The 10645-nt window shown below is 54.1% G+C and overlaps 2 protein-coding genes across 2 annotated transcripts; one reads left to right on the top strand and one right to left on the bottom strand.

Moving 5' to 3' along the window:
* Positions 1-2818: 2818 nt before the first annotated feature.
* PHACADRAFT_213633 (uncharacterized protein) lies at positions 2819-5611 on the bottom strand. Its single transcript, XM_007400939.1, has 5 exons — positions 5233-5611; positions 4981-5180; positions 4629-4925; positions 4022-4564; positions 2819-3969 (listed from the first exon to the last, which is right to left on the bottom strand). Exons 1-5 carry the CDS (start codon positions 5424-5426, stop codon positions 2963-2965), a joined length of 2241 nt encoding a protein of 746 aa, XP_007401001.1. The 5' UTR covers positions 5427-5611; the 3' UTR covers positions 2819-2962.
* A 2884-nt stretch (positions 5612-8495) lies between these two features.
* Positions 8496-10048, top strand: PHACADRAFT_188268 (uncharacterized protein; the record flags this gene model as incomplete). Its single annotated transcript, XM_007400938.1, has 2 exons — positions 8496-8753; positions 8795-10048. The coding sequence occupies 2 exons, from the start codon at positions 8496-8498 to the stop codon at positions 9422-9424; spliced, it is 888 nt and encodes a 295-aa protein (XP_007401000.1). The 3' UTR covers positions 9425-10048.
* Positions 10049-10645: the final 597 nt, after the last annotated feature.

Here is a 10645-nt window from a genome sequence, read left to right as displayed (position 1 = left end):
CTTCGAGGCGGATTGTTGTTCGGGTAATAACACTGTTGGCGCTGGTTCGACAAGTTCTTCACATCGTCTTTGGAGACATGGCCGATGCAGTGAAAGAAGAGAGGAAGCCGAAAGACTTCTGTGTCTTCAAGAAGCACAGGGGTCGGCAGGATTTGAGCAAGGCGCAAGCGCCGCTGTGGTGCACTCGTCGAATGATAATGTCACGCGGGTTGTCATGTCGGACTGCATCCAAAGACATGATGCATAGTTTGAGGTGCTCGGGTTTGATGTGTGGCATGGCAAGAATGAGGTGGACCAAAGCAAAAGACATACCATCCCCTATTTCCGCTCTCTTCGTCTCTTAGCACAGTGTCCTGCCCACAAAAGGCAAGCAGCTATGTTGTTCGCCCGCCAGTTTTGCCAACCGCCCTCTGACCTCACTCATCGCTCCCGCAAGATGTTGCACTTCTCTGGACAGCGCCGTTTGGATGGCAATACTGCAAATATATTTTTATTGGCAAGCAGACAGGTCATGGCACATCAATCTACAGGTCAGTCAGGTGGACGATGGGTGGACGACGGGTTCAGCTGGCAAGCGGCAGTGACGGCGGGCCAAACTGTGGTCAACGGACAACATCAAGCCCGACGCGAGATTCTGCATTTTGATGGCGATCCTTCATCGACCACCAGCTTGGATTCCCTTCACATCTCCGTCCCAAGATCTCTGCCGAGACCGTGGGAACCCTGGCCAACCCTGACCGACCCTGGTCAAACGCTTCCCACGGGTCCCTGGGCTGCTAGCGCGCCGCCTACGGCGGCCTCCCCCCTTGCCATGACCTAGTTGCCCGGCATCTGGCTCAGCGTGGCACGTGATGAACCGAAATCCTCCTCCGTCCCCGTCGCTTCTACGTATAGACCCTACCAAATCCAATGAAATCATCTACTGCTTTCTTGATCATTTTATTACACAGTGCTATCATGAAAATTCAGCCACAAGATATCTCAGTGTAGGTCCACTTGCGCTAGCCGAACGGTACGGGTACCGCAGCCCTGCCGTTAGCGTCGCTATTCAACGATCTCCGACATTATTATATGGAGGTAACTTTGGGATGCTGTCCCTTTGGCATCTGTCTGTGATGCACGGGTTTTGAGTTCAGGTGGGTCTGACGTGTATGGTGCAATGCTACAAGCAACTCGCCGCTGACACGAAACTGTGTAGTGTCCTCGCGTCCAATGAAATGTTGGTGGGACCTAAATGCATCTGTGCAGATCCTACATACTGAAAGTCCTCCAGACATTCTCCATTCCAGTTTTGATCTCTCGATACGTCTTCTCAATAGTCATCTTCGCGTCTTGGCTTTTCCGCGCCACAAGCAACCTCTCTGCTCACGGCAAACTTCTCAGGAAGCCGCATATGCTCTGACTTCGACCTCTCCTTCTTTTGACGGCGTTTCTATAACATTCCCGAACAGTCCGTCTCCCTCTCGCCATTACGAAATGCCGCACACCAGACCGCTAGCTCGCACGCTGGATCCTAACTTGAATCTTGAAGCTTGAAGGCGGCTCCGCCTACCGAGACGCGCAAGACCGAGTATAAGAGCGCATATCAGACTCAGAAATGGCCCCAGATCACCTGCTGTTCACGGTGTTGGTCCCACGTCAAATACAGCATCGATCCAGGAAGCCCATCTCGCGTTTCTGCAGGATCACGTTGTCGCTCTCTGCTTGACAACATGTACATAACGTGCAAGCTTTTCCTCACTGATGAGCCTGCGAGTCTTCCATTGGGTGAGCCGATGTTTATGGAGAAGTCTGACACGCCCTGGGTTGGCTGCCTGTTGTGCTTGTACGTCTTGCATTGCGTACTAATTCTTCTCGCTCAACTCTGATGATCTGACAAGCAGTGGCAACATGCTTCTCGCATGTTATTAACATCGCCGCCCAAGCCAGTGTGCGTTAGCTGACGAAGGCCGATGAGGATATCTTGCCTGATTAGTCAGGGCATGTCCACTTGGCAAACGAAGTTCTGGATGTCGCCACAAACGAAACCATTCATGCCGATAACTTAAAGGACCACCGCGAAGCTGTCGGGAGTAACGTTATCGATCGGACGCTGCAAGAGCCCCGGTTGCTGCTTATCGGCATTCAGGGTAACAAAGATAGCGCTCTCACCGGCTGACAGCTGAACTCAAGCCGCAAAATCTACGAGATGTGGAATCTATTAGTCATCGACGCTTTTTGTGCTCGATCGATTCCTGATGCTGTACGACGTAAGGATCTTGCTTCAATTGCCACGAGTACTACGATAACATCCTGGGTTATAAAAGTCAAGAGGATCTGCATTCTGGCACAATAAGTATGCCTGCTCCCCATGTTAAAAATCTCCTCACACGGATGTCACACTGAACGCCGTCGAGCCTTACGCGCTGTGGTAAATGTCAGAAAAGACATTACATAAATTATCTATAGCGAACTCAGGACGGCTGAGAGCCTAGGGCCATCGCGACTCGAAGGGAAAATTGCTCGCCGATATCAGTCACGATAAGCGATATCAGCGACAGGGCAAAATAGATCACACTGTTTACTTAGAGGGATTACTGAGCTAGCTTACTCATTTACTTACTAGTCAAGTAGCTGTAACAGCTCGTGATCGCTCTTGGGAGCTGTGGACCCTAGATATCATGAGCGTCCAGAATTTCGTTCTTTTTTCGTTCTTTTTTTCTGACACTGAGAAGCCAGGCCATCCTCGCACCACAGAGTACTTCCGAGGCTCCAGGCAACAGGTTTGAGGCTTCTGTGACCCGTAGCTGTTCAGGTCGAAAGTCTACAGTACGAAAAAGATTTGTCTGACAAGACGTTCATTCAGTAAACTTGGGGCGTCCACGAAAGTATGCACATGGCACATAACAATACACCTGAGCCTTCTATTATAACATTGCTCAAGAACAAACGAAAAGTTCAAGTCCCAATAATATCAAGTCGTTTACATCTCACCTACCTTGACCGATTTGGCGAGCTGCATGACGACACCCTGCATCTCGCCATCCCGGATGGCCTCGTAGATGACAGAGATGTCGCCGCCGACCGTGCCGCCCTCGATGCCAGCGCCCATCGCGAACCCGTGCAGGTTCTTCGCGCCGTGCATCCGCACCCCGAGCGTGACCCGCACGAACTCGTACACCGCGCGCGTCTTGCCAAGGTACTTGCTCGCGGGCGTAGAGCCACGCGCGCCCTCGAGGTACTGCGCACGTAGAGCCATTAGGGTCTTTGAAGCGCACTGCGCAAGCTCTATGCGGAAGCCGGTGACATGCGCGAGCTCGGAGGCAAACGCGGCGTCCGCGGAGAGGAAGTCGACCAGTGGCGTCGTCGTGGACGCAGCGACGCTGTGCATGCGCGCCTCGCCGTCTGCGGTGCTCGTAGTGTCGAGGGCACGGAAGACGGCGCGCTCGAGGATCGGCACGAGGACGTCCGCATGTCTGGCCACAGACGGGAAATGCTTCGGCACGAGCTCACGCACGATGGCTGACAGCGAACACTGAAGGTCGTGGTGCATCGAGCGCAGGTCGAGTGCCTGGCACAGCGCAAGCAGGTAGCTCGACGTCAGCAGTGAGAGCACATCAAGCGCAGTGATCGTGTACCGAGCTGAAATCAGAGCAAGGGAGTTTACAGCCTGATTGTGCATCTCGGCAGACTGGATGTGCGTCGACGCTGGGTTGGCGAGGTACCCGAGCTCGCTGACGTAGGCGGCGGTGTGAATGTCGATACCCTTGGCGAAGTAATTGTGCGACGGGTCCGTCGCTGCCAGGTTCGGCGGCAGTCCGCGATTCATCGCTGGGTTGATGAGCTCCGTGCACTGCGCAAAGAGAAGCTTGCCGATATGATAAACAGCCAGGCGAGTCTTCTCCATCGCACTCGCGACGGCCATGGCCTGGAAATTCCCACCGTGGTGCACAGTCCCGGTTTCGCCGTCGACCAGAGGGTTGTCGGTAGCTGCGGCCTAAGTTCAGCGAATGACAGGTAATACACTACAAGAAAGATTTACTCGAGTTGCACTCCACCGTGACCGCATCCAGCGCGGAGAGGATATCCTCGACTTGCGGGCCAAGGAACTGCGCCGAAGTACGAAGCGGGTAGCGATCCTGACGAAGCTCGCCTTCATCTTCGGTAATGTGGGCCTCGTCCTCATGCTTGAGTGCCATCTGCGAGCCCTCAAGAAGTGTCCTAATATTGCGTGCGACTTCAACCTGACCTGGGTGGGGGCGGGCGGTGTCGTGGATGAAAGGATTGAAGGAGGCGACGGCGCCAGTCATGGCTTCGGTGCCCATCGCTGTGCAGATCTGCGCGAGTAGCGACAGGTGAACGGCCTCGTTAAGAGCAAGCGCACTGACGGACGCAGAGAACGCAGTGCCGTTCAAGATGCCGAGGTGCTCCTTGGACGAGAGGGAGATCGGGGCAACACCGTGATTGGCTAGCGCAACGTTGGAGGCAAGAATGCGACGCGGACCAAAGGATACAGGGCCGTCATAAACGCGAATCGCCGGGTTAGCAGTCAGGGTTCCAGCGACGTACGATAGAGGGGACAGATCTGGAAACCAAGCAATAGGGTTAGCGTCGGGCGCCTACGCTTCAGCAGCACAAACAGAACTGACCTCCAGAAGCCGAGATGCTGCCACGCAGAGGGACGAGTGGTGTGATGTTCTCCCGCAAAAGCTCATTCAACTTCTCGATCAGCTCCCAGCGGATGCCAGAGTGACCGCGGATGAGCGAGTTCATCCGGATAAGGATAGCGCCACGGACCCAAGCCTCTGGCATGCTGGTCGTAGCGAGGGGATCGCCCAGGGGAAGTGCCCGGAGGGGAGCCTCGTTCTGAGACGGCAGTACACCAGCCTGCTGGTGCTGGAGAAGGGCATTGCCGAGCAGGAGAGGGTCGTTTGAACGAGTATCGGCTGTGCACAAGGCTCCAGATGAGCTGAATGAAAGCGAGATAGACGAAGAACTCACCACTGCCACCGAAGCCTGTGCTGACTCCGTACACGCTGCGTTGAGCGTTGACCTTGTCCACAATCACGCGTCTGCTCTGCAGAACACGCTCACGTGTCTTGGGTTTGTCGTCGAGAGCCGCGGCAGCTCCATAGCGAGCAGTAGCTACCACTGCGGCAATGCTGAGGGTGTGACCGTCAACAGCCACTGGCTTTCCTTCTCTGTGTGTGTGTCAGTCCATAAGAAGCGCTGGAAAGAAGTGATGGTGCGCACTTGTAGACTTGGAGTTCGTCGTACGCGTGAACGAAGCGGTCCAAGAGCTCGGGCTTCTTATCTGTTGAAGAAGAGGCATGCCCATTGGATACAACACAGCCGATGGAGGAATATATTGCAGGGTTCTTGCGGTTGTGGGCGTAGCCGTTGCCGTGGGAGGCAGAGGCGGGGTAGTAGTCGATGTGAGGAGACATGGTAAGGCCGTTGAAGTGCGAGAAACTGGGGCGGGCGAGGAGGAGCAGGGTTCTCTAATGAGGGGGTGGATAAGACGTAGAGGTCAGCGGCAGATTACAATGCATTTTGTGACTTTCGGCTGTGATCTGGAGGGGAAGTGCCATGGGCTGGGGTGAGTTCTGGGGGAGAGGCGGGCCACGGTGCGCGTCTTGTCGGTCCCCGGATGTAATCTCGCAAAGCCCGCCGTCCCGGTACCCCCGGAAGGTTCCGAGCGGAATTCGCGTCGGGCTTCGAAAAGTCAAAGTACAGGTGTGACCGTTCGGACTGCTACGTCATGGCATACATCTTGGACCTATGCGGGTCCCTGTTGCAGCTCAAACTCCCTATCATAAACGTATTTCTATGCTTATACCCTCCCTTGTGACGAGCCTCCTCGACCATCAAATATTGAACACTCAGACCGGTCGTCATTAGCCAATCATGCAAGCCCGCAACCGCCAGAAGGGGCCCGATTACTACTCCGCCGGTGTGTGCAGACGTCTGCATCAGCATGCCATGCTTGCAGACAGATATCGAACGTGCACATGGCTCCACGTTTTTTTTTTTTTATTACAATGTCGATGCTGCAGGGATTTAGCTAAAACTCTCGCTTTTCTAGGCCATGGTGGGTCTTTGCACAGCAATTGCGCAAAGCGATAGCGCCGATCTAGTTGCATAGATCCCGTACTGGGGTGACATGCTGGTATAGTGGCACACTGCTCGACATCGCCTAAGTTACACAGCCCTGAGCCTCTACTCGGTCTTGCTAAAGACATATTGAGGCAGACAAGTATGCCATGGGCATCGTGGGGCCAAGACCTTCGACGTCTGGCGTCAAGCTCAAGAGATTCGACCGCATGCTTGCCCCATCTTTGCGGATCCTTTGCCCCTCTCTTGAGAGAACACTGATTCACTGCGTATACATGGGAATCATGCGCCTGCATAAGCCCGAGCGCGATGTGCGCCTCTGTGTCTTCCTCAAAGTGACGTACATTCAGCACGTCTTTCAAAAGCCCGCAGATAAGTGGCACGTTCAACGACTCTTTCGGTGCTACCGCACCTTATGAAGCCAATGGACTGTCCAATGCTCGATATTCCCCCACTCGACGTACGATTACGTCCAGTTTCAGACGTGGGAATCTTGCAGGTGTTCTGCATCTGGTGGGCTGATTCCTGGATTCGGATGTAAGGATTTAGCATATTAAAGTGCTCATCGACGATGCGTGAGGCGCAGCCTGTACCGTACATTCGATACGACATGTTTGGTCGACTGGAATCTGAGGACAGTTTCAAAATCGGAACAATGACTGTCTCCAGCCATTTCGGCAGGTGTCAGGCCACACAGTTCGGTTTAGAGACGAGAAGTTTACTGCGGGAGAGACTCGTGTTGACCGAGTTCTTAAGACCATCTTTAACGAGAAATTCAAGGCATTCGATGAGATTCTAACGGGGTTATTTGCTATTCCTGTTCCATGATGTTCCCAGCAGCCTAGAAACTATGTGCAGACCGTTTCCAACTGTCGCGGCGAGCGTACCCGAGTGCATGCAGACCAACTCGTGGGTCTTCGGTATGAACATAGAAACTCACGCCCCGCGCCAGTCACTGAGCTGCGGCGAAAGTGATGGCTCAGCTTTACCGAAGCGGAGTATGGGTACTTCTACTGTGGGCGGCGTCATGTTCACTCATATCGCAAGTTGAAGTTACATAATCTCACATCTAGGACTCATCACGCGGCCTCTCCGCATTGATTCTCATACACCCGTACGATGCCCATAATTTATGATCATCCAGGCGTCTGCTGCTTCGGAGAGAACCTGCATCGTGGCCTTGCCGACATGCACATGGGCATCGCCGTGAACGATTTGACTGGGCCTCGGAGTTGCAGTCGACCGAGAAGCTCGAGCCTCGCAGCCTCGCCGACAAGCGTGATGCTATCAAAAACAACGCACTTACCACCACCTGGATATTATTTGGTTACGGTACTGCGATACCGAAGGAGAAACGCTTGAAGTGGAGGCCACTACAAAAACTGAATACTCCGGTGACCTAGCTTGTTCAGGTACTAGACTCCTCCGTTGCCGCTAGCCTAAGGACTGTCATCCGCTCTGGAAATCGGGGCCCCGCATCCTTGATTTTCGAGTATGTTTCATGAAAGCCAAGTGCATAGATCAATGTACCGTTTTTATCCCTCAAGAGGCAGCATATACCCAAGACTTGGCGAGTGTGAATGAGAAGCGCGATGCCATAAGTCCTCTGAGGCGAGCGTGGCCTTCACGGGTCTTGTCAGAAGGACGAAACGTCGTTCTAGTGTAGGCTCTGATCTATATTCATGTTTGTGACACGTGCTGAGAAGAAGAAAAAGCACAGAGAAAGAATGGCAAAGAATATTGTTGTGCCAAGATGGAAGATATAACCAGAACGACAGAAAGAGACGCGACGGCGGCCAGAAACCGCGGATGCACCACGTGACCGCGTTGAGACGCGTCTGCGGAGCGCTGAACAGGACACAAATAAAACCAAACACACTGTATAAAAGACGCGACCAGACTCTGAACTGCACCGCGACCGACATCCTCGGTCCATGTCATTGCACGCGTCCGAGTCGAGCACGACATGGACAATTGACGCAGATCCATCGACATCTTCTGCATTTATGGTGTCAGCGCAGCAAGAAAAACTATAGATGTAACGATGCCGTCATTGGAGACGTCGTAGTAGGGTGGGAGAAGGATGGCCTGTTTCTCGCGGCACTGATCCGGAGCGAAGTTGGCCGGGCCATCCTCTGCGACCTTATTGCTCTCTACACACCTGAAGTCGAGGTGCGTTCCAGTCTGGAGCCTGAGCGGTGTTGCTGCTCTTCCGAGCCGAGAGGGAGCCAGAAAGGGTTCGTCATCTCGTCTTTCTCTGGACGCAGTCTCGCGCTGACGCTTGCTTTGGGAACAGCACCTCGTCAGACGCGAAGCGGCCGAGGTACGTCTACGGTTGCGTCAAGAAGCATCTCAGGGCCGCGCACTCTTGAAGCGAGTTATTTGCAACGAGTGGTTCGACGATGCTGCCCGGTGGGAGAGTCACTGCCAGTCCCAACCTCGACCGCCAGCCGCCGACGCAGTGCAATTCGTTCTCCTACGACAAGCGCATCGCGTCCCCCAGCTTCTGCTCCTGGGGTCTAGGCAACTTCGGTATAGACGCCGCTTCGCGGATGAGGCAGTTCGTCGAGCCCGCGGCTGGCATGCATACATCGAAGGGCGGCCAACTATGCTTCCTCTTCTCCGTCCTCCCCTCGACAAGCGCATCTCTGAGCACGAGGGTCCCCACCCCCCACTATGCAGTCCTCATCCGTAACTACAGCGCGGAGAGGAGATCTTCGACTCGATGCGGACACTCGTCCTCCACCTCCAGGACGATCACTACCGGATGCGCGCCACGAGCCGCCCTAGGAAGTCCCGCAAGAGCTCTCCCTCCGCTACACAAGACGATGACGACGACGGTGACGACGACGGCATACGCGCCTCCTCCACGCCCGAATCTGACGTCGTGGATAAGACGTTGGGCTACCTTTTTATGCCAGATTTTCGACATCTCAACCCTTTTTCGGCCGCCTCGTCGCTAGACGGCCAAGGCCGGCGTGACGTCTTCAATTTCACCTCGTACTCATCCGGCGATCACATTAAGAACACCGACACTAGGCCCGTCGACGAGCCAAGGTTGGTTCCGTACCATGTCCTAACCTTCAGCCTCGTCTCGACTTTGACGCCGTTCGTAACTGCAAATACTACTCAGCCGACGTGGGTCGCGTTTGGAGCGAGCCCTAACGGCCATGTGTTGTATCCTTCATCAGCGTACTTGCCCGCGTACTCTAGCGAGGGCTATCACGGCTTCGATGATGCTCATAGCCTTGTCGCACAGCAACATTGCACCGCCAGCCAGCCACGCACGCTCGATGATTGTCTAGCGCAAGCTGGCAGAGCCGCCGAGTAAGCGACCTTGGCTTCGCCTTAGGCTCAACTCTGGCATGGAACACCGGGCTACGACTTGGCATCCCAGTCGGTTTCTTACGCGGCTTATTCTGCTGATTCGGCGGAGACGTGGGCAGCGAGCATGGACGCAGACGACCTAAAAGCGATCAGCAGGCGATCCAAGGAGAGGTGGGCGATTAAGAGAGGCGAGGTATAGCAGACGTCGCAATAATGATCCCAGCTCCCTTTTTCGTGTGTATATTTGCCGCTTATAATGTTTATTATTAATTGTATTTGTTGTGCTTTTATTCTACCTTGTGTACGGTGTTGTATAGAAACACTAGTAGTTCGACCTGTAGATTACGAATGGTGCCATGTGCAAAATAAAGACGCCTGTTTAGATAGCCAGAGGACGACCGCATCGATGGACTCCTCTTCTATAAGTTTCCTGCCAGTGTTACTTCTCTCCTGCGGGGAACGTAATGAGAAGGGCTGGTGAAAGAGTGGGGGTTCCTACTAGTGATTTGCGGACCCGGCTTGGGCTCAAAGCCCGGGCTTGGGCTTGTGGCAACGTCGAGCCGAGCCCTGAGCCCGAGCCGAGCCTGAGCCCAGCCCAAGCCGCAGGCTTGCTCACAATACAACGAGTATTCTGGTGCTATGAAAAGGGAGTATATTTGGATGTAGTAGATTATTACTGCATGTACTCACTGAATTTAGCCTCCAGAAGATGTACACTCGCAGAATAAGTCGAGTCGCAACGAAGCCCACGAGCGCGCGCCTACGGCAAACGGTGATGCACAATCGTGCTCGGCGGGAACCATTGAGTCTAAAATATTCATATTATGTCTGGTATGTACATATTAGATCTCTCTCACCTTATGCTGAACTCAGGGAACAGTAACAGAGTCGGTGCACCCAGGGCTGGGCTTCCGGGCTGGGCTTGGGCTTGACTACGCTCCGAGCCCGGCCTTGAGCCCGCTACCAGGCTTGGCTCGGGTCAGGCTTTTTGGGCCGGGCTTGGCGGGCTCGCGGGCTTTGAAGCCCGGCCCGCACATCACTAGCATTGAGGTAGTAGAATGTCGCTTTGCTTACTTACATGCATTTCCCTCTACCGTAGATAATTACTCAGTGGTCTATTTTCAGTTGTCGGTGTTCCCAGCAAGGAATAGCTCAACCTCGCCGTTAGCGATGAAAATTATCTGCGCTCCACCTGTTGACGCTAATCAAGGAGTCTCAGGACTAT

Source organism: Phanerochaete carnosa (genome assembly GCF_000300595.1).
Source record: "Phanerochaete carnosa HHB-10118-sp unplaced genomic scaffold PHACAscaffold_11, whole genome shotgun sequence".
Lineage (NCBI taxonomy): Eukaryota > Fungi > Basidiomycota > Agaricomycetes > Polyporales > Phanerochaetaceae > Phanerochaete > Phanerochaete carnosa.
Note: the sequence above shows the minus strand (reverse complement) of the source record. Positions and strands in the feature narration are given on the sequence as shown.